The 27339-nt window shown below is 41.8% G+C and overlaps 1 protein-coding gene across 1 annotated transcript in view; it reads left to right on the plus strand.

Moving 5' to 3' along the window:
• The window catches only part of PHF2 (PHD finger protein 2), a 460832-nt gene that overhangs the window by 330555 nt on the left and 102938 nt on the right, over window positions 1-27339 (plus strand). The window contains exons 5-9 of the mRNA XM_082265845.1: window positions 3287-3428; window positions 9712-9898; window positions 16360-16522; window positions 19751-19838; window positions 26329-26435. Coding sequence (XP_082121971.1) covers window positions 3287-3428; window positions 9712-9898; window positions 16360-16522; window positions 19751-19838; window positions 26329-26435 — 687 coding nt within the window. The remainder of the gene's footprint in view (window positions 1-3286; window positions 3429-9711; window positions 9899-16359; window positions 16523-19750; window positions 19839-26328; window positions 26436-27339) is intronic.

Raw genomic sequence — 27339 nt, forward strand, 5'->3', positions numbered from 1 at the left:
AAGCCTGGGGGCTCTGTAGGTTAGGGGCTTATCGGAATTTGGAACTCTCATTTAACAACAGGGCCCTAGGATCCCCCCCCCCCATGAATCAGTAGGGTACCCCTAATCCTTCCCCCCCTCCCAAAAAAAAAAAGAGTAATGTAAATAAAAACAGGAGCCAGTTTTTGACTAGTCCTATATTAAAAAATAATTGAAAAAAATGTTCTGCAGTGGAGATCAAATAGCAATCATGCCGCCACACATTAAAAAAAAAAAAAAAAAAAAAAAAAAAGCGAAGGGGCGGGGCCACCTGATGACCTCACCAGGTGTTGGTTTATAGCAGAGATGAAGTTTACTGCACATATGAAGGCTTTACAATATGCACAGTTACTGGCCCAGAATCCTATTGCTCCTTCAGGACTTTAGTATATATATATTTTTTTTTTCAATAAGTTTTTATTGAAAGTATATTCATAATAAACAGAACATTAGACAAAGCAATGTGTCATACATACAAGTGTTGATTACTTCCAAGTGACAGTTACAGTTGTCTAAGCAGTACTGGACAAATCTGAAAGTTAATTTGCAAACAGTATGTATGTAGCAATATTTCCAGGCATTGGGCCTGATGTAGGTCTGCCATTGTTACCGGGAACACTTCCAACACATTTAAGTTGAAAACCCAATGAGACAATGATCATTTCGGCATCTTTGGTTTGTTTTGTTTATTTTATAATGGGGATGGGAGAAGGAAATGAGTGGGATACTCCTCTGGCTCAACTAGGTTTAACTGGGACACTTTGTAGAAAAGATGCCTGTCAGCGCTGTCCTGACGCCTGCTGAATGCCGACCAAAGCTTCCTGGCGCTTGAAATGCTGTTCTGCTGAACGTGCTGAAACTTCGACTTTAACTCCTTGGTTAACTCAGAAGATCCAGGACTGTAATAATCCTTGACTCTTGACACTCTGTCTAGCTCAAAAGTCCTGCGTATGTCTCCGTCCAGCCCTTCACTGACTGAGGTAGCTCCTTGTAACTGCTTGTGCTGCTGCAGCTCTTAACACTGCACACTTGACTCTTCAGGGCCCAACCCCTGCCACCCCCTCTATACTTCCAGGGTCCTCTCACTAGGCAACCCCCTTGACACTTCAGGATCCTCTCACTAGGCAACCCCCTTGACACTTCAGGATCCTCTCACTAGGCAACCCCCTTGACACTTGCAGGCTCCAGGATCCCTGGGACCTTCACGGGAGTTTTCACCTCTACACTAGGCAGACTCCAGGGGCAGTTCACAGTATTCACGACCTTGGAAGGCTTTCCTGGAACTGAACCCCTCTGCCTCCACTGGTCCTTGGCACACCGGATCCTCTCTGCAACTCAGCTCAGCTTTCCCTCTTGGATTCTCAGGCAGCCACCCGAGACACCCGATCCTTCTGATAGGAGGAGAGAAAGCTGTACTCCCCGTCCTGGGGCTCTGCTTCCCGCCAAAGACGCTGCGTCATGCGTTCCCTTCAAACGTATACCCACTCCCAGAATCCTCTGCTACAGAATCTGCCTTCTGGGGTAGATACAGGGCTGAATGGGCCACTGATTGGGTTTCCTCCACTGCCCAATGAGAATCCTCTCATGGAGCCAGTGGGTAGACTCCCTTCTCAATAGCCACACCTGGGAGACATGAAAGCCCAGCTGAAAATCATGGCCCTGCTGTTAGGCAGCCAAAGCCCATTATGCTTTTACCTAGCACCTACCTTGTAGGGTGCTACATGTATGAAGTGTAACATTAATTGTCGATGCGTAATAACAAATCTCCAAGGAACGAGAGAAATAGAGAGTAAGTCCCGGTTCACATTTTTGCGATGCGGGAACGCTGCGAATATACAGCATGTTCCCGCATTGCATCCGCACCCCTGGCAGTTTACACTGCCATATGCGATACGCTGGGGGTGTCAATTAAAAGTTAACGACAGCCCCAGATCAGATCATATATCACAGTGCGATCTGAAAGTTCACACAGAATCGGATCGCATTAGTGTGAACCACCATGTGATCTGATTCTGCTGCAGACCAAAAAAAGGGTCCTGTGCATATGGCTGAATTTGCACCACACAGAGATCGCATGTAATTTTAGGAGCAGGAGCAGTGTGCTCCGAATTACATGCGATCTCTCTGATCGCACAAAATGTGAACCCGGCACTAAGAGGTGAAATCAAAGAGATAGGAGGAAAAAGGCAACAAAAGGGGGGAAGGGGGTATAAGACATAAGACCTGGATTGCAAAAAGTCCTAACAAGTGCTTTGAGACAAAATTTCAAAGTAAGCTAAAGAAAAGGTCAGAGCGATCCAGCAGCCCCATATCTTATGCGCAATAGGGGCTAAGTCCCTGTGTTCAAATTTAAGGTCTTCCATGTGATAGAATTGGTCCATCACTTGCAGACATTGTTGGTTGGTGGGGAATGGTGGCCTGCTTGCAATGTCGGGGGATAAGTGATTTTGCAGCATTTAGGAGGTGTGGTGTAATATAGCACTTATATTGGCCTATTGGTTCATCTGTTCAGTGGAATAGCACAACCCATGGATCATTAAATATAGGGAAGCCTTGAATTCTTTCTATCAAATATAGAATTGAGGACCAAATGGTCGTATTATAGGGCACTGCCAACATATGTGGGCGTGGGTGGCGACTTCACCGCTAACCCCTCCAGCAAAGAGCAGGGGTATCTGGAAAGATGCAGTGAAGATAGGCAGGGGTGAGGTGCCACCTTTTCAGAATTTTGTAATTAACTTCATCAGTCCTTGATGAGATGGATGAGGTGTGGGAGAGTTGCCGTATCATGGTTCTTTGCAGCACTTTAACATATTGATCAATACACTGAGTCCTGATGAAGTGGGAAACCTAGATTCCGCCTCAAAAAGTGTTGGCTTGTCTCCGTTGATATTTTATTGATGAGATTTTTATAATTTGAACTCTTTAATCTTTGGCATCATTTTCTTTCTCTTCTAAAAGTCCTTGGGTTCTGCCCGGGGGAACATCACAGGGTTGCCTAACCAGTGTCTTTGTATTCTATACAATATACCCTACTCTGCATTGCAAGTTCAAATAAACGTCAGAATCATTTTGGCTAGCATTGCACTTTAATGCTGACTTGTCCACAGAACTTCAAGCCTTGTTTAATACATTGACCATTCTGCTACTTTCCACTTGCAAATGCATTTGAGGCACTCGCTTCTTCACATGAACTTCAACCAGTAAAAGATAATATGCAGAAAAAGCAACATAACATCCTTAACAATTTCTACATTCTGCTTTCTAGGTCCCGAGAGAGTGGTTGATGTCACCGATGTCACAAAGCAGAAAGACTGCAAGATGAAGCTGAAAGAGTTTGTTGACTATTATTATAGTACTAACAGAAAAAGAGTACTCAATGTCATCAACCTAGAATTTTCAGACACAAGGTAGGTCTGGAAATGATTTTTCTATTACTAATTACAGGATACAGTACTGAGGGGTGAATTTACCGATAATTTGCTTGTAGACCTGTGAAAATCTGTTTTACGACACCAGTCCCAGACTCGTTAACCTCAGCTCAACCGTGACCTCTGTGGTTCAAACTCATTAAACTCACTAGACTTTTTGTGCCTTGCAGTTTGTATTTCATTTTTCCACTGAATCATCTTCATCCTGTTTCTCTATTTTTATTTTTCCTTTCCTTTTTTTACTCTCATTTTAATATAAATATTTTTAGTTTTCTCTCTTTTTTTATATTTCTCACTCACTTTTAAATAAAATGTTTATTGTCCTTCTACCCCATTTATTATTTCATTTTGTCTTGTAGATTGCCCTACCTTTCATGTTAGTTACCTTCTTTGTACAATTGCCAATGATTGTAGGGAGAGTTGTTCTGTTTCTTTTTTTTTTCCAGCCAATTACAGTTGACTTCCCTGAGTTGCACCAGAAACAGGGGTGTCTTCCTGTTCTTTCTTCTTCATAAAATGTGAAGCATGACTCCACCTTATGAACAGGCAAAATACTTAGAATTATAACTGCCATGTTGATCACCAAAAATACTAATATCTTATTTCTGGAATGTTTTCATGCTGCAAGCTAAATAGGAGTGTTAACATATTTAACAATATTAACATATTTATTATTGTCAAACATATCTATCACCTGTCAAAAATCTTTGGAGTCTCGCTGATCTCTTCAATTTGCCTATGTTAGGCAGATCATTCATTAACAAGTAAATACAGACATGCTTCTGCTTTGCTTTACTGCTTGACAGGTTCTACAATGACCAAATTCTCCATGCAAAGTTTTCCATTTAATCCTCATTTTGATGTCCATGGAGAAATACCTCCCTGAACAGAAGCAGATAAGATCCTGTAAAAAATAAAATTTGCTAAATATTAATGATTGATATCTAAAAATAAATGATATATATATATATATATATATATATATATATATATATTGCTCAAAAATTAAAGGAACATTTTTTAATCAGACACTTAAACTCCGGGGATTTTGATCTGGTCAGTTAAGTAGAGTAGCGGAGGGGGTTGTTAATCAGTTTCAGCTGCTTTGGTGTTAATGGAATTAACAACGGGTGCACCAGATGGGCAACAATGAGACAACTCTCAAAACAGGAATGGTGGAGGCCACAATTTTTTTTTCCCTGCTAATTTTTTCTGACTGTTTTTCACTAGTTTTGCATTTGGCTAGGGTCAATGTCACTACAGGTAGCATGAGGCGATGTCTGGACCCTATAGAGGTTGCAGTCCAACTCCTCCAAGAGGGCACATCAATACATGCCATTGCCAGAAGTTTGCTGTGTCTCCCAGCACAGTCTTAAGAGCATGGAGGAGATGGACAAGGCCGTAGAAGGTCCCTAACCCATCAGCAGGACTCATTTTTTTTTCCTTTTTGCACAGAGGAACAGGATGAGCACTGCCAGAGCCCTAAAAAATGACCCCCAGCAGGCTACTGGTGCAAATGTCTCTGACCAACCAATCAGAAACAGACTTCATGAGGGTGGCCTGAGGGTCCAACGTCCTCTAGTGGCCCTGTGCTCACTGCCTGGCACCGTGGAGCTTGATTGCCGTTTTCCACAAAACACCAGATTTGGCAGGTCCGCCACTGGCGCCCTGTGCTTTTCACAGATGAGAGCAGGTTCACCCTGAGCACATGTGACAGACCTGAAAGGGTCTGGTGAAGCCATGGAGAATGTATGCTGTCTGTAACATCGGTCAGCAGGACCGGTTTGGTGGTGGGTCAATGATGGTCTGGGGAGGCATATTCATGGAGGGACACACAGACCTCTACAGGCTAGACAATGCCCCCCCTGATTGCCATTAGGAATCGGGAAGAAATCCTTGGATCCATTTTCAAACCCTACACTGGTGCAGTGGATCCTGGGTTCCTCCCGGTGCACGACAATGCCCGGCCTTATGTGGCAAGAATATGCAGCCAGTTGCTGGAGAATGAAATAATTGATACCATGGACTAGCCTGTTGCATCATTTTTTTCACTTTGATTTTGAGGGTGTCTTTGGATTCAGCCCTCTGTAGCTTAATAAATTTTACTTCCATTAAACGATATTGTCATTCCTAACACATTTCCCAGTCCATATCAGTATAGATATGCAGCATGATATTTTTCCCCATTGAGATCTGATGTGTTTTCAAAATGTTCTTTAATTTCTTTCAGCAGAGTGTATGTGTGTATATATATATATATATATATATATATATATATATATATATATATATATATATATATATATATATATATATAATACTATGAATTGTCTTCCCCTTTTTTCCTGGTTCCTTTTTTTGGCCGCTTTATACTTCTCACTTACCATTTTTTCACGCGTGTCTGTTACCGATAAAGTATCTAAAAATGTAATGGTTGATTGGCATGGGTATGAGAAGTGACCAGGGGATCTTGCATTAGCAATAGCCATGTTGCACAGTTTGATGATTCATAGACCTGTTATAAGAACATCCCATGCATTGTGATTTAGGCTCCTGCCATTTTTTTTTTTTTTTGTGCCCTTGTTAGCGATATTTCCCTTCCCCCCCATTTGTTCACCAAGCCACACACAGACAGTAGTAAGAATCTGCCGAAGCTTCAAACTCTTCCCCATTCTACAATAAAAAGTGTTTACATTACTGCGTGCCTTGGAGAGATTTGTCTTCACTTGCTGTCCCAGTGATTACCCATTATGAGAACTTTTCATAATAGAAAGCAAGAAGGTAAAAAGCATTCAGCCTTTACAACCACTTTAAACTTGTATTTTTTTTGCACTCTGTCCAAAACAAAGGTTTTATAATGGATTTCCACTTGATCATTTTAACTTAGGATATCCTGACTATTAAGGCTACAGCTGCTCACCGTCTCCTCTGAAAATGCTATTTAGCTGGCTTTCATGTTATATATGTATGCTGCTCTGAAATTCTAATTTTACGTGGTGTGCGTTTGTTCTAAGCCACCAACCACTAATTTCAGAGCCAGAGACATAAAAATATAGAAATACGGAAAGGAGCTCCAGACCGAAATCGGATTAAAGAGTCCAAGGTCATTTGTAATTGTTGATAAAAAAAAGTCATAGTAGAAACAGCCAACATGTTTCAGGGGCAATAAGTTGGCTGTTTTTATATATCTTTTTTTTTTTTTTAACAAATAAAATGATCTTGTACTTTTTCATTCTCTTTTGGTCTTACGCTCCTTTCTGTGTTGCTACAGTTTGAGCTATTGTTAGGTGCCCATCGAGGGAAGCCTTGTTATGTGGGAGTCGCCTTTCCAGAGCTGTTGAGCTTGTTTGAAGTTTTCTTTCATCTGGCTACACTTGCAAGTCTAAAAGATCACATCTCATTTTTAAGTATATTGTTCTAGAGACAGAAAGAAGTTGGCAATGGCTTCTTCAAGATATACAGTATCTCACACAAGTGAGTACACCCCTCACATTTTTGTAAATATTTTATTATATCTTTTCATGTGACAACACTGAGGAAATGACACTTTGCTACAATGTAAAGTAGTGAGTGTACAACTTGTATAAGGCTCCATTCACACTAACGCGACTTGTCAGGCGACTTGTCAGCCTGACAAGTCGTGGTCCCTCGCGTCCATTGACTGCTACAGGACCCGTTCTAATAGGAGCGACACAAGTCACTCCGACTTAGAAAAAGGGTCCTGTACTACTTCAGGGCGACCTCGGAGCGACTTGCATAGACATTCATTATATGAAGTCCGTGCAAGTCGTGCCGAAGTCACGCTGCACGGGACTTCACAAGTCACCCCCGAAGTAGTACAGAGTCGTGCCGCTGCAGTGTGAATGCGGGCTTACAGTGTAAATTTGCTGTCTCCTCAAAACAAATCAACACACAGCCATTAATGTCTAAACCGCTGGCAACAAAAGTGAGTACACCCCTAAGTAAAAATTTCCAAATTGGGACCAAAGTGTCAATATTTTGTGTGGCCACCATTATTTTCCACCACTGCCTTAACCCTCTTGGGCATGGAGTTTACCAGAGCTTCACATGTTGCCACTGAAGTCCTCCTCCACTCCACCAAGATGACATCATAGAGCTGGTTGATGTTAGAGACCTTGCGCTCCTCCACCCTCAGTTTTGAGGATGCCCCACAGATTCTCAGTAGGGTTTAGGTCTGGAGACATGCTTGGCCAGTCCATCACCTTTACCCTCAGCTTCTTTAGAAAGGCAGTGGTGGTCTTGGAGGTGTGTTTGGGGTCGTTATCATGTTGGAATACTGGGAGGGGATCATGCTCTGCTTAAGTATGTCACAGTACATGTTGGCATTCATGGTTCCCTCAATAAAGTGTAGCTCAGTGGCAGCACTTATGCAGCTCCAGACCATGACACTCCCACCACCATGCTTGACTGTAGGCAAGACACACTTGTCTTTGTACTCCTCACCTGGTTGCCGCCACACACGCTTGACACCATCTGAACCAAATAAGTTTATCTTGGTCTCATCAGACCACAGGACATGGTTACAGTAATCCATGTCCTTAGTCTGCTTGTCTTCAGCAAACTGTTTGCAGGCTTTCTTGTGCATCATCTTTAGAAGAGGCTTCCTTCTGGGATGACAGCCATGCAGACCAATTTGATGCAGTGTGGGGCGTATGGTCTGAGCACTGACATGATGACCCTCCACCCCTTTAACCTCTGCAGCAATGCTGACAGCACTCGTACGTCTATTTCCCAAAGACATCCTCTGGCTATGACACTGAGCACGTGCACTCAACTTCTTTGGTCGACCTGTCCTGTTAAACCACTGTATGGTCTTTGCCACCGTGCTGCTGCTTAGTTTCAGCGTCTTGACAATCTTCTTATAGCCTAGGCCATCTTTATGTAGAGCAACAATTCTTTATTTCAAAGAGTTCAGAGAGTTCTTTGCCATGAGGGGCCTTGTTGAACTTCCAGTGTCCAGTATGAGAGAGTGAGAGCAATAACACCAAATTTAACACACCTGCTCCCCATTCACACCTGAGACCTTGTAAAACGAACGAGTCACATGACATCGGGGAGGGAAAATGGCTAATTGGGCCCAATTTGCACATTTTCACTAAAGCCCCGTACACACGTACCGAATGTCGGCAGAACAATCGTCCGTCTTTTGTCCGGTGCTGTCCTGTCAGTTGAAAAGTGCTAAAGACTGCACACGAATTTTGTCGGCCAACAACAGCCGACTGCAGAAGTGATGCCATGTGATGGTTAACTTTCCGTGTGTTTTTTCTTCTCTGAGCATGCCCAGTCTTGCTCATCTGCTGTTTGTCGGCCGAATTCTGTACTGACTGGCGAACAATCGGCCGTTCTGGTGACGGCCAACAAAAATTTTATAGCCTGCACACCCGATTCTGTTCGGCCGAAAAGTCGCAGTCGGTTGTCGGAAGCATCATACTAACAAGCCGACAATCGGCCGACCGTTCGGCGGCCGAATATTTACGGCCGACAATCGCTACGTGTGTACGGGCCTTAAGGGGTTTACTCACGTTTGTTGCTCGCGGTTTAGACATTGATGGCTCTGTGTTGAGTTATTTTTAGGGGACAGCAAATTTACACTGTTATACAAGCTGTACACTCACTACTTTACATTGTAGCAAAGTGTAATTTCTTCAGTGTTGTCACATGAAAAGATATAATAAAATATTTACAAAAACGTGAGGGGTGTACTCACTTTTGTGAGATACTGTATCTCAGTTCAGTTTTCTTTAAAGAGACTCTATCACCGTGCAGAAAACAATGTCTTTGCAAAATTTCCTGCAGAACCCCTAATATTTACTTGCCAGTGCTCCAGTGGTTTGGCCACAGCCAGCAACAGTACCCTTTGCTTTAAGGTAGAGCAGACCTTCTGGGTGTGTGGAGCATGTCACCTCCTCCCATGTGAGAATTTTTGAGTCTAGCAGCCAATCTCTAGGCCTGAACCCTGTCACATGATGGAGGGAGTGAGGTCACAGCTCCCTGTAGCATTAAATCTGGGAATTTTATCATAGTGATGGAGAGCAGAGGAATGCTGGCAAGGTAAATATAAATAGGTTGGGGGTTCCCTTTGCTACGACTGTCATTTTTACCTAAATGGGCAAGGTAGCAGTGTCTCCTTAACATGTAATGACCTTTAAAAGACTGCATGTCTTGCATACATTTTGTGAATTTGCTACTGTATATTCTGTTTCCAAAATGTTCATAAATATGCTGTACCTTTTATCAACAGAATGTCCAACTTTGTGGAAGCTCCAGAGATAGTTAAAAAGCTCTCTTGGGTGGAAAACCATTGGCCTGATGACGCTCTTCTAGGAAAACCAAAAGTGACCAAGTATTGTTTGATATGTGTGAAGGACAGTTACACCGACTTCCACATAGACTCCGGAGGAGCCTCGGCCTGGTATCATGTCCTTAAAGTAAGTCATAATAGTTCTGTTTTTCATTTTGTTTTATATTCACACGATAGAAAAGGAATGAGAAGATATTTTATAGGAGCTATTTCCAGCTACACAGAATCCACTATACATAATTATATGCACAACAAAGCACAAGTGTTAACTACAGTAAATGTTCTTTATATCTCACCGGCTGCATACTGTAACCCCATTGTATTTTAAGAAATATAGCAAAATCCTCAGAAAATCACCGTAGTCAAAAGCAGCTCATTCATTTATAAATAGAAAGCAGCTCATCAATACACTACAAGTGCATTAAACTAACAAATTACCCGCATTCAACCCTTTCTAGAAAGAAATAACGTAATTAAAGCTACTTTTCAGATTTGAATATAAATACAGGTTTGGTGCCTAGATTTGCAAATATATGTGGAAGCCAGATGCCAGTATCAGGGTGTCTTTGTAAATGTGGTCATGTGATCTGTTAGGCCTCGTGCACATTGGTTTCTTGTAAATGCTCTTTATCTTGACAGGAGAAAATCAGTGTTATAAACTCACCTAATCTGCATTTTTTTTCAAAACAGTTTAGGTGAGTTTAACAGAGTTTGGGAGTTTATTTGTTTCATTGGCCAAATTTTTTCTGCCCATTGAAATAAATAAACGCTAAAGTACTAAACGTGCTTAGAGTTTATGTGCGTTTAGGAACGTTTAACAGCATTCAGAATTTTTTGTGGTCTGAATTCCCGTTCCTAAATGCAATTTTAGAGCGTTCAGAAAACAGCCTGTAAACTCCCCTGCTGATAAACTGCTAAAAACTGCTAGAAAATGTGTGCATGGACACATAGGATAACATAGAGAGGAGTTTAAGGGCAGAAAAAAATGTGAGTTAAACAGCAGCAGTGTGCATGAGGCCTTAAGGCCCCTTTCACACAGGCGGACCGTTCAGATCCGCCTGTTCGTTTTTTTGGCGGATCTGAACGGTCCCCCCATGCATTCCTATGGGGCATCGGACGGCAGCGGAGACATGTCCGCTGACATCCGACCCGATCCGATCCATCAAATCTGGACGGATGCAAACCCTATTTTCCATCCGTCGATCGGATGGGATCGGATGAGAACGGACCGACGGTCCGTTCCCATCCGATTTTCCCCATAGAGATGCATGGGGAACTGACAGCTGTGTCTCCGCACACAGCGCGGAGATACAGCTGTCATCCTCCTGCTTATCGGGGGATCGGCGGCTCGATCCCCCACTGAGAAAAATGGCATCCGTCCGACGGACGGATAGTGTGAAAGGAGCCTTAGAGTATACTGGGACTTACATTGAAATAATTAGAGAGCAGAGCTCACCTGAGATTGCCCCATTCCTCCTTGAACACTCAGTAACATATGATAGTCCCAATCTCAAGGATAGCTGCAGGGCTGGTTACTAAACAGCTTTTTATAATTAATTAAAAAAAAATAATTAATTCATTAAAATGCCGCTGTCATCGTAGGTGATCTCTCTCGTTCCTCCTCTTTCGCAAGATGTGTTGGAGAGGATTGGCAGGGACACCACAGTTAAGTTTTTAAAGTTACTTTGTTTCCAAGAGAGGAAGTAAACTTCCCTCTGTAACTTTTACCTATAGGTAAGCCTATGATAAGGCTTACCTATAGGTACTGTAAGTATCTTCTAAACGTGCAGTATTTAGTTTACATGCAGCCAGTGACATCACTGGTGCATGCGCTCTGAAGGAACGGCCGTCCGTGCTGTTCCTTCAGAGCCCTGTGCCGTGAACAACAGCTGACATGCACATGCGGCTTCAGCCAATCAGATGGCCGGAGGGCTCTTACCCCGGGAGGGAGGCGGATGAACATGTTGACTGTCTCAGCGGTGAGTGAGCGCCACTGGAGGGGCTTCGTTCTATGGTAAATATTTCATAATGAGCTAGTATGCGATGCATACTAGCTCATTACGCCTTTGTCTTACAGGTTTTTATTTATTTAATTATTTTTCTAGGAGGTTTACAACCTCTTTAAACAAATTTGCTTAAAAAATTCCCGTAAAATAATAAAATACTTGCCTATCCTGTTGCCGTCTTCACTGAATGCCACTCAGTGTGATAGATAAATCCTCAGTTGAAGTTTCTTTAAAAACCAACACTTCCGGGATTGTCAATTTGTTGTGTTCCCCACTGTGCTCAATGGTTCCTCCCCTGGCCTCCCCATAACTACAGGGCTAGCCCTAGCAGACATTAGGGGATGGGGGGATTGTTACTAAACTGAGTGGTGTTCAGGGACACTAGTAGCAGGAGAGGTGAGTATTCTGTTCATTTTTTTTTTTCTTCAACAATACGTTTTTTTGGAGGGCCAATTCACACTATGTGTGGAGACAATGTAGTAAAATGCTCCTCACTGCAGGGACACACAGAAAACAATTGTTTTGCAATGCAGTCAATATCTGGGCTGCAGCAAGCTGTGATAAAATGCAGACATGCTGCATTTACCGCAGTGCACTGTACAGAATCACACGGCACTGTACATCAGCGCAGCGTATCATGTTGTTATACAGTGACATGAATAAAGTGTACTTTTTTTTTTAAAGTTTTGTTAAAAAAAAAAAATGGAGCAGAATTGCACACCACACCACCCCCTACTGGACAGGTAAAGCGCTGAAGTTTACTCTTTGGGAGTTGCTGATCAGTGTGAATGGGCCCTCAAAGGTTTACCTTATGTGAAAGGGTCTCAAAGAAGCAGGTAAAACAACACGTATTGTCCTGCATCAGTAATTTATCACAGTCTTGCACTATCATGTAATTATAAAGATAGAGAATAAAAACCAAAAAGTGCAGCGCTGAAATCAGTATACAATTATATAGCTGAAAAGCTCATATAAAGAAAACAAAAAAGGAGAGGGGATAATGTCCAAATGAATAGTCCCAATATTAAGTGCAGAGATGTGAATCCACGTGCAAAATAACTTTCTTCCAGTGACACCAGGGAAAAGTGTAGGAAGGGGACACCCTTGTGCTCAGGTATAACAAGCAGCTTACCGAAATTCCGTGGCTGCTCAATTTAATGAGACAGCCTCTCCCAGCTAGTAGTAAACCAGTAGGTCAACCGATATCAAGCTCAGGTGCTTCGAAAGACTCCAAAAGCCGAAAGCCGTTTCCGGTGTGTTGTTAAACCGATCACATTAATATGTGGCACACTTGGAACTTCTCATATACTCCATTGAACGTAAAGCCATATGTAGAAAGAAACAGAGGCCCATAGCGTAATCCCGTAAACCAATAGGTAAATTTATTAAAAAAACTACTTACAATTTAAAAGACAAAAACAGGCATGTAGTATGTGCCGGTCATGGATCTAACCGCGGCGTCCCGCAAGTCTCCAGATCAGCATATGGATAAACGGCCGGCTTCGTTGGGGGGCGTGTGGACGTTTATGTCTGGGATCGCCAACGTTTCGTCATAAGAAAGACTTCTTCTGGGCGTGAAGAAGTCTTTCTTATGACGAAACGTTGGCGATCCCAGACATAAACGTCCACACGCCCCCCCAACGAAGCCGGCCGTTTATCCATATGCTGATCTGGAGACTTGCGGGACGCCGCGGTTAGATCCATGACCGGCACATACTACATGCCTGTTTTTGTCTTTTAAATTGTAAGTAGTTTTTTTAATAAATTTACCTATTGGTTTACGGGATTACGCTATGGGCCTCTGTTTCTTTCTACATATGGCTTTACGTTCAATGGAGTATATGAGAAGTTCCAAGTGTGCCACATATTAATGTGATCGGTTTAACAACACACCGGAAACGGCTTTCGGCTTTTGGAGTCTTTCGAAGCACCTGAGCTTGATATCGGTTGACCTACTGGTTTACTACTAGCTGGGAGAGGCTGTCTCATTAAATTGAGCAGCCACGGAATTTCGGTAAGCTGCTTGTTATACCTGAGCACAAGGGTGTCCCCTTCCTACACTTTTCCCTGGTGTCACTGGAAGAAAGTTATTTTGCACGTGGATTCACATCTCTGCACTTAATATTGGGACTATTCATTTGGACATTATCCCCTCTCCTTTTTTGTTTTCTTTATATGAGCTTTTCAGCTATATAATTGTATACTGATTTCAGCGCTGCACTTTTTGGTTTTTATTGTATTTTTTGAATCACTGTTAGTTGATTTTGTGCCAGCTGCTCACTATTGTTCTTAATCATTTGGTTTTCTGTCACATCTAGCGCGGAAATTTTTCTTCTATTTATATTATAAAGATAGAGAGCTTTAGATCTCTAATTGCTTTCATCCATATGTGATAAAGACCAGCATGTAAAATAAACACGGCACATTATGTTCTGCAATTTCAGGCCTCTATCATTTCATTTTAGGATACACAATTTGGCGAGGGATTTTCAGCTTCTGTAATTTGTGCATTTAAATAGGTGCCAGAGCTTTTATTGAAGGCATTTGTGATATGACTGTGTTTTTGTTGCTAGTTACTATGATATTTAACACTGTATTGTAAATCTCTCCTGACAATTAGGGATACCTCCCATTCACACTTGTACATTAACACCTGCCCTTTTTTGTAGTCTGTATTGCAAAGGGTGTGTAACATGGTAACAATGCAGGTGAACAATTAAGAGACAGGGACATAGCTTTGTCACCCTATAACATGAACCTTCATACCAGGATCACCAGATGGTTTTTAAAGAAAGCTGCTGGGTAAAAAATATAGAAAATAAATTCATTTAAAGCCAATCTCTGGGGTAAAACAAAAAAAAAAAATGCCTTTACATACACTTTAAGGGTCAGTAAATGATTTACTTTTTTAAGTTTGATAAACAAAATTTTTGGCAGTAATAAAGGTGTAACATGTGCAATAACATTGCAGCTGAAAATGCAGGCCATACGAACAGACCATACTGTAACTGTGTCAGTAGATTTGAAAAATATGTAAAGTTTTTTTTAGTTTATTCAAATTAAATTTATAAAATAATTTAATTCATAAAAAGTCACTTTACTGTTCTTGCATGTTTTAATAAAAATTTGTACTTCTAATTATGTAGATCTAACTGTGATATGTTACAATATCTGCCCAGTCTTCTCTAAGGCCATATGCACACTGCTGTTGTTAAACTCAAGTTTTTGTGATTTTCTGCATTTTCCTTTTTTTTTCTGTCCTTAAACTCCCATTTGACGTCCTCACACATGGATGTTTTTAGCAGTATTAGTAGAGGAGTTTATAGGCTGTTTTCTGAACGCCCTCAAATCGCATTCAGGAGCAGGAATTCTGACCACAAAAAATGTTAAACGCTCATAAACTCTCGGCACATTTAGCAAAGGTTTATTTCATTGGCCACAATAAATTACATTTCTGGCCAAATAAAAAAATAAACAAATGCCAAACTACTCTGTGCTAAACTCACATAAACTGTTTTGAAAAAAATGCAGCTTAGGTGAGTTTATAATGCTGATTTTCTTCTGTCGGGATAAACAGCGTTTACAAAAAAGTGTGCATGAGTGCTTAGGCTCCATGTACACGGGACGTTAGAAAAAACGTCCTGCAAAGCTAGTTCTGACGCCGGGAAAAAGCAGCTGTTAAACGTGCTTTCAGTAGCTTTTTCCATTTGCTTTATTGCACGTTTGGCCACGTTGCTTTTAGCAGCGTTTTTTCTGCCTCCATTCAAAATCAATGGTTCCCTATGGGAGCCTATTGATTTGAATGGAAGTCGCACCGCAAGTCAGATCAGGATGATCCGACTTGCGGCACGACTTGCACTGTGAGAATCTTGAGGGGGAACTCCACGCCAAAAATGGGAAAAAAAATGCGTGGGGGTCCCCCCCCAGGTTCCAAACCAGGCCCTTCAGGTCTGGTATGGAATTTGAGGGTAGGTCCACGCCGAAAAAACGGCGTGGGGTCCCCTCCAAAATCCATACCAGACCCTTATGCGAGCATGCATAGGATTAAAGTGTAGCACTTTTTAAAGCAGTAGTAATGCCCGCTTGGTGATTTTTACCTACAGGTAAGCCTATAATAAGGCTTACCTGTAGGTAAAATGAATATCTCCTCAACTGGCACTGTTTAGGAGATATTGACCCTGGATGCAACCAGTGACTTCACCGGCCCATTTGCCCTAAGGTCCAGCATACCATGCCGGACCTTCAGAGCTTTGTGCTGGAACCAAGGGCTTATGTGCGCATGTGCGGGTGTGACGTCATCGCGGCTCGGGCCACTCACAGTGCCAGAGCCCGCAAACCTGGAAAAAAGACTGAGGGAAGATGTCAGCCCTGTCAACGATGACAGTGTGCCGCTGGAGGGCTTCGTTCTAAGGTAAGTTCTAAGGTAGTATGCGATGCATACTAGCACATTATTCAGTTGCCTTACAGGTGTTTTTTTTTTTTAAACACTATGCGGTTTACTACCACTTTAAGTAAATTTACTAAAAATGAAAGGCTAAAAGATTATGCCTCTTTAATGATATATCTTTGAACTTTTTTTCAGGGTGAAAAGATTTTTTATCTGATAAGACCGACTTCAGCCAACATCTCCCTCTATGAGCGCTGGCAGTCGGCTGCCAATCATGGTGAGATGTTCTTTGCAGATCAGGTGGACAAATGTTACAAATGTACGGTCAAACAAGGACAGACCCTGTTCATTCCATCAGGTAAGACAGTCCTTATCTCTTTTTTGCTGGCAGCTCTGGTCTAGAGGGAATTTTCAGCCAAGATGGAATCTTTGTAGTTGATCACTGAAAGTGCTGCAGAGAAGCTGTGTGCAGCAGTATAATGGCCATGATCTATAAAACCCATAACTGCATTTATGTTATATTAATGAGGTTTACTCCATTTGGAGATATTGTTCACTTGACTGACAATTGGCAGTCCTGTGCACACATTATACTGTATATACTGCATTGCCATCCTTATGAAAAGTTGTGCATTTACACAGGGCTAGATTTTGTCTGCCATTCCTCTATGTCCAGCCATGGAACACCCCAGGATTGATAAGGATTGCAGTAAGTGCTGGGGAGCGACCTAATTTCCATTGTCTGTACTCGCTTGTACTACCCCATCAGTCATCAGCCTACAAGTGCATATTCTCTTTTGAATTGACCTGCCATGCCTTGGGTTGCCTTATTAATGATGTGGCTCTCTGTGCCATGGTCATGTTTAACACACCTCTAAAAAGGATATAAGAGGGTGCCAACCCCAAACCACATAAACACCGCCAAGCAGTGTTAATTTCGTCGACTAAAACCGACTAAAATGTTTTCGTCGACTAAGTTAACACAATTTTAGTCGATTAAAATACGACTAAAACTAAAACAATTCAGATGACTAAAATACGACTAAAACTAAAATGGCATTTTAGTCTAAAGACTAAAATACGACTAAAACTAAAATGGCATTTTAGTCAAAAGACTATAACTAAAACTAAATCGAAATTTGCTGCCAAAATTAACACTGGTGCATGCTGAAAGCTTAATACCACCATAAATAATAACATATTCGATTTTTCACTCCAGGACCAGCAGTAGTATATAATGAGTTTGGAAATTGTAGAGAAATGCTTAAATAATGCATTACAAATTACAATTGAACTACACCCATTCGATTATAGATGACTAAAATGAGTTTTAGTCGACTAAAATGTACTGGAGTTTTAGTCGACTAAATACGACTAAAACTAAAACACTTGCAGAAGACTAAAATGGGACTAAAACTAAAATGCCATTTTAGTCCTAAGACTAAGACTAAAACTAAATTGAAATTTGCTGCCAAAATTAACACTGCCGCCAAGGCAACTGCCTCTTAGTGTGAAAAACACTTTAAAGATATACAAAATAAACTAAAAGTAGGTGCTGGCCCTTTAAACTCAAAAATAATGAATGATAAAATGATAATTCACAACAAACACTGAAATAAGTGCAAAACCAAAAAAATAGTGAATACAACTAATTGTGTGCAAATAGTAACAAATAATATTAATCATTTAACACACCTCTTGATGTTTAAAATGGCAAAACTGACTGTGACTAGCAACCTCTTAGGACCTTAGTCTTCTGCTTAGGTTCCCTACTGGATGATCTGGCTCTGCACCATGATCATTCTTCCATTACTATTTTCCATACCCAAATATAATTTATAATCTTTTAAATTAAATGGAATGCTTTTGGTGCATAATTAGATTTTTTCTTTCTACTTTTATTTGATTTAGTACTATTGTTCTTTCATTTGAATTTTATTTTTTTTGGAAATGACACGAAAAATAGACCGTTACACCGCCAAACATACTATGTGAAAATATGAACAAGTTCAGGAGGAGTTTTTCTCTGCAGATACAGAACATTAAACAATAATGTAGAAATGAAGGGTCATTGGTCCCAAGCATCATTATATTGCTAGATAGTCAATTGTCAGAGCCCTGTCTGGAAAAGCGATGCACTTTGTTTATTTTTAAAAAAGGTCTTTCAACTAGGGGCTCTTAAACTATAAAGTACAGTACATTTGTCCGTAGGACCAAAAAGAGGTACTGCTTTTGCTTATGGGCAAAAAGGAGGAAGGTGGAAAGGGCCTGGATAGAAATATGGAAATGTAGGAGGAAAAGGGAGAAAAGAGGGAAAGAGGAAAAAAAGGGTAGAGGTAATTTCTGTCCTGGAGGCTCACAATGGGGATATTAACACGTGTTGGATTACAGTTCTAGGAAACACGTAGGTGGTTGAGCCAATGGGAAATAGTCTAGCCAGAGCTGCCAGGTACATATAAATTTATTGTGTGAATCAGTTAATATCGCTAACAATTGATTTAGTACTATTTTTTATAATGTGATTGCATTTGACAATTATACTATTAAGTAGATGAAACTGGAAAGTCTACTGCAGCCTGAAGATGTCAGTGTTCATCAGCAATCTTAGGGCTCTTTCACACGGGCGCTCCGTATGTCCGCAAATCATCCTATTTTTTTGCGGATGATTTGCGGACATAATGTAAGTCTATGGCATTGCGGATGTCAGCGGAATACCATCCGCTGACATCCGATTTCCTTCCTTTCAGTTCTGTTCCGTTTTTTCGTACGGAACAGAACCCTATTTTTCCTCCTTTCAAAAAACGGAAAGGAAGGAAAATCGGATGTCAGCGGTGTCATCCGCTGACATCCGCAATCCCCATAGACTTACATTAGGTCCGCATATCATCCGCAAACGGATGGGATGATATGCGGACCTACGGAGCAGATGACAGAAATGTCATCCGCTCCGTGAAAAAAAAAAAAAAAAAAGGACCGCAGCGGAGCTCTCACACGGAAAGCCCGTGTGAAAGAGCCCTAAAGGATTTTTTTTTATCAGTGAGGCCTCTATCTGAATGTGAGCACTGTGCCTTAGCTGACATAGCAATCATTTGATTGGAAGCCTCTCTGATTGGTTCCCGATTATGAGTAGGTGCGGTACCCAAACTTTCAGTGACAGCTCGCATTGAGAGCCAGCAGCGGGAGAATCCTTTTGGGGAACGTTGATGAACATTTTGAGAGCAGGAAGGTTAGACTGTGATTACTTTATAAAGTTTATGGTAGGACTTCCTTGACACCTGCATGCCTTAGCCTAGCTTGTTACCCTTATCATACTTTATACCTTCTGTGTGTTTGCAGTTTGCCAGTTCCTACAAAGTTGTTATCTCATACACATGCTAATACTCTCGTAACAAAGCAAAAAATACAGTAGGAAGGGAAAACTAAAGGTGTTGGCAAAGGTGTAATATTTAATTTTTTAAACCTTTGCCGGGAGGGCTACAGCTGAAACAACATAAACTGCCATCTTCCACAGTAATAGGTCATCTAAGCCAATGCAAATGCAGTGTGTTTATTGCTAAGATATTTATCAGCACTCATGTCTTTCCAGGTTGGATCTACGCAACACTCACACCAATGGACTGCTTAGCATTTTCTGGGCACTTCTTGCACAGCCTCAGTGTGGAAATGCAGATGAGGTAATGGGCTTCCTTTTGTTCTTTTGTTCTCTATACCCTGGCAGTTTTTGAGCTTTTGTTCTGAATTTAAGAATGTTTTCCAAAAATAAATTTATAATGTAGAAGGCTCTTCTTGTGTATGGAATGTCCATCACATTTTGCCTGGACGGGCACCTACACTAAAGCTGGCCATAGATGGGTAGGATTTTGAACAAAATTTCTAATGAGAAGAATGCTCTATGAAAGTTTGTTCCTTTTTCTAATCATTAGTGGGTCAAATCAGCTTCGTTTTTGACCGCAGGGACTAGAAAGTTCAAAGGAACAGGATGGAAATTGTTCTCAAATGAACAGTAAATGTGGTTTTCATTCAGTAAAGTCCATTTATTCCAAAATCAAATGTTAAAAGAAAACAAAATCCTTGGAATGGCATTCAAATGTACAGATTTTTCTAAGACTTTTCCTAAGAATTTCTGTTTGAACTTTATATATCTATGGCCAGCTTAACTGTTTTGATGTGCTAAGAACAGTTGACTGTGATGACAAGTAAACTAGCTAATGGATCATCAAAGTGTTAATTTACTATGAAATGTTAAAACAGGACCTATTACCTTTAAAGTGATATTAAACCTTTTTTTTTTTTTTTTGAAAATTAAAATAACAAACATGGTATATTTACCTGCTCTCCTGCTCTGTGCAATGCTTTTGCATAGAGCAGCCCTGATCCTCCTCTCCAAGTGCCCCCATAGAAATCCGCTTTCCATGGGGGCACCCATGCATGCTCGCTACCGAGCCACCCTGCCAGCAGGCAGGCGTCCCAATACTTTTATTAATATAGTGTACTATGCGCAGCAGTGCATTGTGACGCATTGCAACAGGCTGCAATAAAGCGGGAGTGCCCCCATAGAAATCCGATTTCCATGGGGGCACCCATGCATGCTCGCTACCGAGCCACCCTGCCTGCGTCTATTGACACAGGGCAGGCAACTTGGCCCAGCCCCCCACTTCGTCACAACATTTGATTGACAGCAGCGGGAGCCAGTGGCCAATGAGGGGGGAGAGAGCGACAAGAGCCACTGCTCTCAAGCACTTTGCTGGATATGATCGGGCTCAGGTAAGAAAAAAAACGGGTGGGGGGGGGGATCCTGCAGCACAGAAGTTATTAATGCACAGAAGGGCATTGAATTAAAAAACCTTAAGGCTTTAGAGCCACTTTCAAGTTAGGGCTCATTATCACCTCCTCACAGTCCTCAACGCAAAGACAGCGCAAAGAACCTTGTTTTGTATAGAGCCTGTGTTGGTGTGAGTTGCAATAAAATGTTGCAGTCATACATTTTATTGTAGTCTGTTGAAATGCGTCACAATGCACTGCTGCGCATAGTACACTATAATCTATTGCAGCGGTGTGGCTAGGTTGCGCATAATCACGTAGATCTATGGGATTATGCGCAACCTAGCCACCCGGCTGCAGTAAATCTGCAAGTGGTTAAAATACACCTCATGTCATGCACTTTTCTACCAAAAGTATTAGGATGCCTGCCTTTACACGAACATGAACTTTAATGGCATCCCAGTCTTAGTCTGTAGAGTTCAATATTGAGTTGTCCCACCCTTCGCAGCTATAACAGCTTCAACTCTTCTGGGAAGGCTGTCCACAAGGTTTAGGAGTGTGTCTATGGGAATGTTTGGTCAGGCACTAATGTGGACGAGAAGGCCTGGCTCGCAGTCTTCCATCAAATTAATCCTAAAGGTTGAGGTCAGGACTCTGTGCAGGCCAGTCAAGTCCCTCCACTCCAAACTCGCTCATCCATGTCTTTATGGACCTTGATTTGTTCATTGGAGAGCAGTCATGTTGGAACAGGAAGGGGCCACCACCAAACTGTTCCCACAAAGTTGGGAGCATGAAATTGTCCAAAATGTCTTGGTATGCTGATGCCCTAAGAGTTCCCTTCACTGGAACTAAGGGGCCAAGCCCAACCTCTGAAAAACAACCCCACACCATAATCCCCCCTCCACCAAATGATTTGGACCAGTGCACAAAGCAAAGTCTATAAAGACATGGATAACGTAATTTGGGTTGGAGGAACCTGACTGGCTTGCACAGTCCTGACCTCAACCCGGTAGAACATCTTTGGGATGAATTAGAGCGGAGACTGCGAGCCAGGCCTTCTAGTCCACATCAGTGCCTGACCTTACAAATGTGCTTCTGAAAGAATGGTCAAACATTCCCATAGACACACTCCTAAACCTTGTGACAGCTTTCTCTGAAGAGTTGAAGCTGTTATGGCTGCAAAGAGTGGGCCAACTCAACATTGAACCCTACGGACTAAGACTGGGATGCCAATAAAGTTCATGTGCATGTAAAAGGCCGGCGTCCTAATACTTTTGGTAGTATAGTGCATGACATGAGGTGTATTTGGTCTTGGCGGCGCGCACGCTCCCACTGTGATTAGACACACCGGAAGCCAGACCGTGGGAGAAGTGTGCTCGATTGCCGCCGGACTCCCAAAATCTTCAGAGAAACTGACAGGAGAGCCGCCTGCCTATGTAAACAAAGCAGGCAGATCTTCTGTTAGGCACACAGAGCTCGTGTGTTTCAGCTAAGCTGTGTGCCTGTCACAGAGACCCCCCCCCCCTCCCCCACAGTGAGTAAGCACATTTAGGCATACATTTAACCCTTTGATCACCCCCAGTATTAACCCCTTCCCTGCCAGTGTCATTTATACAGTAACGGTGCATATTATTTAGCAATGATTACCTTATTAATGTCACTGGTCCCCAAAAAGTGTCAAAAATGTCAGTTAGGGGTCCGATCTGTCTGCTGCAATGTCGCAGTCCCGCTAAAAATCACTAATCGCCTCCATTACTAATAAAAACAAAAAAAAATAAATAAAAAGTCCAAAAATCTATCCCATAGTTTGTACGCGATAACTTGCGCAAACCAATTAAAATACGCTTTTTTGTGATTTTTTTTTTACCAAAAATATGTTGCAGAATACAAACTGGCCTAAACTGATGAATTTGATTTTTTTAAATTTTTTTATTAGGATTGTTTTATAGCAGAAAAGTAAAACATATTGTTTTTTTTTCAAAATTGTCGCTTTTTTTTTGTTTTTAGCACAAAATCTAAAAACCGCAGAAGTGATCAAATACTACCAAAAGAAAGCTCTATTTTTGGGGAAAAAAGGACATAATTTGTTTTTGGGTACAACATTGCACGACTGCGCAATTGTCCGTTAAAGTAACGCAGTGCCGAATCGCAAAAAAAATGGCCTGGTCATTAAGGGGGTTAAACATTCCGAAGTTGAAGTGGTTAAAGAAAGTTGAAAAAAAAAAGACAAGCACTTAGCTCATAGCTTTCATATGGTTCCTGCAGACTAATAGGATATCATTGGGAGCAGCTCATTAATGCATAACTGACAAGGGAGGTGCATGTGGGAGAGACGGTTCACTGAAAGTGCACACAACCAAATTCTTAGACCCCTTCTAGCTGCTAAAAGGGAGCTCCATTTAAATTTCCTTTAAATATTATGATAAAAACAAAGGTCTGAGTTGAACACTTTTGCAAACATATGTTGAAGCCTTGCACTTCTATTATAATGCCTTTCAAATATTGTTCCCAAATTAATCAATGAAAAAAAGGTTGCTAAATAGACACTAAATACAGTATAGTATGGATTATAGTTGATAAAATGAATAAATATATGACCATAGACCTTACATACTCTGTCTTTTTTTTCTCTTTCACTTTAAGTAAATATGATCCCAATCACAATTATCCAAATTAATCGCTCTATGGTCAAACCTGCATCCCCCCCAAAAAAAAAACACCCTGTCCCAACACCCCCCTCTCCTCCCTCTGATCCATTCAGTGACTTATACCCACCTAAATTCATCATCCGGTGACACTGTGTCTGGGTGCAGGGGATCCATAATTCAGAGCAGCACATGTACCTGTACTGATCGGTCGCCTCATGCTAGCATCATTGCTTGCAGACTGTCTCCTTGATCCTGAGAGGACTTCAGTGCTGGACAGTCAGTAGCAAGTGTCCACATCATGCAGGTGGAGAACTCCAACTCCTGAGTACAGAAGAAGATAGAAGACTTAAGGCCCGTACACACGTACCGATTGTCGGCTGTAAATATTCGGCCGACGACCGATCGGCCGATTGTAGGCTTGTTAGTATGATGCTCCCGACAGCGCATTTTCGGCCGAACAGAATCTGTCATGCAGGCATTAATATTTTTGTTGGCCAACACCAGAACGGCCGATTGTTCGCCAGTCAGTACAGATTTCGGCCGACAGACAGCAGATTAGCAAGACTGGGCATGCTCAGAAAAGAAAAAAGACAAGGAAAGTTAACCATCACATGACATCACTTCTGCAGTCGGATGTTGTTGGCCGACAAAATTCGTGTGCAGTCTTTTGCAGTTTTCAACAGACACGACAGCCCTGGACAAAAGACGGCCGATCGTTCGGCCGACGATCAGTACGTGTGTACGGGGCTTTACACTCAGAACTGGAATGTCACATGACTGCAGATTTTGCATAAAAGGCCATTTAAATTTACGTTTTTTTCATTTTTGATGCCAGAGATTAGTTGATCAGAGGAGAACAACCCAAGAGCTTAGTTTAAAGCTTCATTTACATCAGCATACCTCAGTGTACACCCGTGCAAGGGCTGTACACTCTATGCAGACAGTCCCATTCATATCTATGCAGCTGCATGGACACAGCCACTGTGCTCATTTTGACATCTGTGTGGATGCAGGTACATGGCCCCGAATGCACACTGTCTACATTCTGAGCTGTGCACCCACGTCAAACTGGAAGCAGCGGCACTGTCCGGGCAGCTGCTGCCTCCCAATAGACATAAATGGGATGTACTGCACACCTGTGCATCTCCATGCAGGTAAACATGGCTCTCACCTGATTGTGAAACAGGCCTTAATATGTCATTTCAAAATCATTTTCAGTCTTTTGAAAAGTTACTCTTGTTAAAAGAAATCTGATAAATCCTTGTTCAGGCATTTCTGGTTATGGGGTGACCGTGCTCTGTCCCTTTATACCAATTGCTTATCGTTGTCATCCTGTTATATGCGCTTCTGGCATTGACAATAAACAGCCATGCCAATGCTCAATGCACCGACGTGTTCTGCATTTGTTCCCATCAGGAAGCCTGCCCTAAGCAATAACATGCAGCCACCAGTGGTATGCATGCATGTCACATGAAGTGTCTGCAAAATACTGCCGGAGATTAACAGCACTAAGATGCAATAAAGGATGAAAAATGATGAAAGCAGTAAAACAGCAATTATTTATTAGACTTAATGTTTTAGTAAAGGTCATTCAGTTAGGATTTACATCTACTTGAACCTAAAGATTATTTTTTCCTGCATAGTTTCCCAAGCTTCTTTTTATATGCAAAGAATGTGTGATCACATTGAGTGTTATCGTCTTCTAATCATTTTTTTCCATCTGAGGAAATAGTGGTAGGTCAATTGATACTTGGCACTTAGGGGGCATTTAAAGGGACCCTGTCTTAACCTTCTACCCTGACCAATTAAACACAGGTAGGCATTCTGTCTTAGGTGTACACACAGAAGAGCTGTCTGCTGCAGAAATCTGAGACTCCTAAGCAATGATATCAGTGCCTCATTTCTGCCAGACAATCAAAACTTCTGGGAGTGTCGGAACTTCTGAGCTCCCTTCAGCGCTGGGTCAAAACAAAGACTCTGAATTAAATTTCAATCAGTTTCTGGCAGTTTATATTGTCTGGCATTTGTTTACAATAGAGGACATGCTGCCACAGAAAATAGAAGGAGAAAAGATGTGAATTCTGTGCCTGTGATTTTAGCTTTAAAAATACATTTTTTCATAATTCCTATAGCTACAAAGGTGAATAAGTGTTTTTTTTTTCAAGGACTTTTACTGTTTGTTTAGAATATTTAAAGCGGAGTTGTGCCCAAAGAAAAAAAATTAAAAGGCAGCAGCTACGAATACTGTAGCTACTGACTTTTAATATTAGGACACTTACCTGTCCTGGATTTCAGCGAAGTCGGCACCAGTCGATGTTTTCATTGGCTGCCAGGTGCTGCTGCCGCCATGCCGGGCAGGGAAGCCGTCTTGCAGCTTCACTGCCGGTTCCCTACTGCACATGCATGAAGCGCGCTGCACATTCTAATTGGTGCATCGGCGGGCGAGGGGGTCTGGGCTTGTGACGTACTTTGCCACGGCCAAGTCCGCCAGAAGTAGGGCCAGGTACCTATCAATAGCAGGTACTTTCTCCCCCCCCCGAAAGGTGCCAAATGTGGCACCGGAGGGGGGGAGGAATCAGATAAGCGGAAGTTCCACTTTTGTACATTGATGTGCATTGCTTGGGCACAAGTGTACTTTAAAGCAGCTTTGCTTATAACATGTAATTACAGTAGGGAATATCATTAGCATGTTGAGCTTTGCCATGTTGCCACTAATGTGTATTAATTATCTGCGTCTTAATCCTTGAATCTACAGAGCATACGAAGTTGAAAAAAGATTAAAGATCGTCAGCCTCACCCAATTCCCAAATTACGAGACGGCTTGCTGGTATGTGGGAAGACACTTTCTTGAGAAGTTCAAAGGTAATTTACATTTTACACCTTCAGGGTCCCTGAGCTTTATTTCGGGTGCCTGAAGTCCTCATCCTAAGCCCTTTTTTGTGCCAGTATCCTCCAATTGTAACGTTCATGTTGTATATATCTGTTGCAAGCTCCAGCCAACATTTAATTTTTTTAGTTTTTGGATAGGCTGTGAAAGGGTTAGAAACTGCTGTTTTTTCCCCATGAAGAACAATTTCTCCTTTCTTCTTGTCTCTGTGACACTGTTTTTAGTGGGGTGCACTGATACTGGTATACTATGCATTTGCACTATTACTTGTACTTGTACAAATGCTCCGATACCTACAACCGATACTTTTGTTCTGAAATTTGAGCCCATACAAAATGATTAACCTTAAATCGCACTGCAAAGAAACACATTTGATTTGAACAGAAATGCGGTGCAATTCCTGTCCGAATCACATGCGGTTTCTAGCACCGCTCCTGTGTGAACCCAGGCTTGTCATAGTGATTTCAGCCTGGGTGTGCACAGGAGCGGTGCGGTAAACCGCATCTGATTTGGACAGGAATCGCACCACATTCCTGTTCAAATCACATGCGATTCTTTGCATGCAATTTGAGCCAATTTATTTTGTATGGGCTTAAATTGCACCATATGGTATCAGTAATTGGTATCTGTGAGTACTCATTACTTATACTCGCACTTAAAAAGCAGGTATCAGTGCATCCCTATTTCTTATTAGAGTGGGGGAAAATAACATTTCCATGTGGTATTTATTACTGTCTGTGTCTTCCTCGCAGTGACCCCCATGCTTGTCATGTCTGGTCCTGGAATTACAGGGATACCAAGTGAAAAGAAACCCTTGCCACAAGAAATACTAAAAATCCCCCCACACTCTTTGCAAAACTAAAATAAAAAATTGTCTAG

Source organism: Pelophylax lessonae (assembly GCF_965119305.1).
Source record: "Pelophylax lessonae genome assembly, chromosome: 8".
In the NCBI taxonomy this organism is placed as follows: domain Eukaryota; kingdom Metazoa; phylum Chordata; class Amphibia; order Anura; family Ranidae; genus Pelophylax; species Pelophylax lessonae.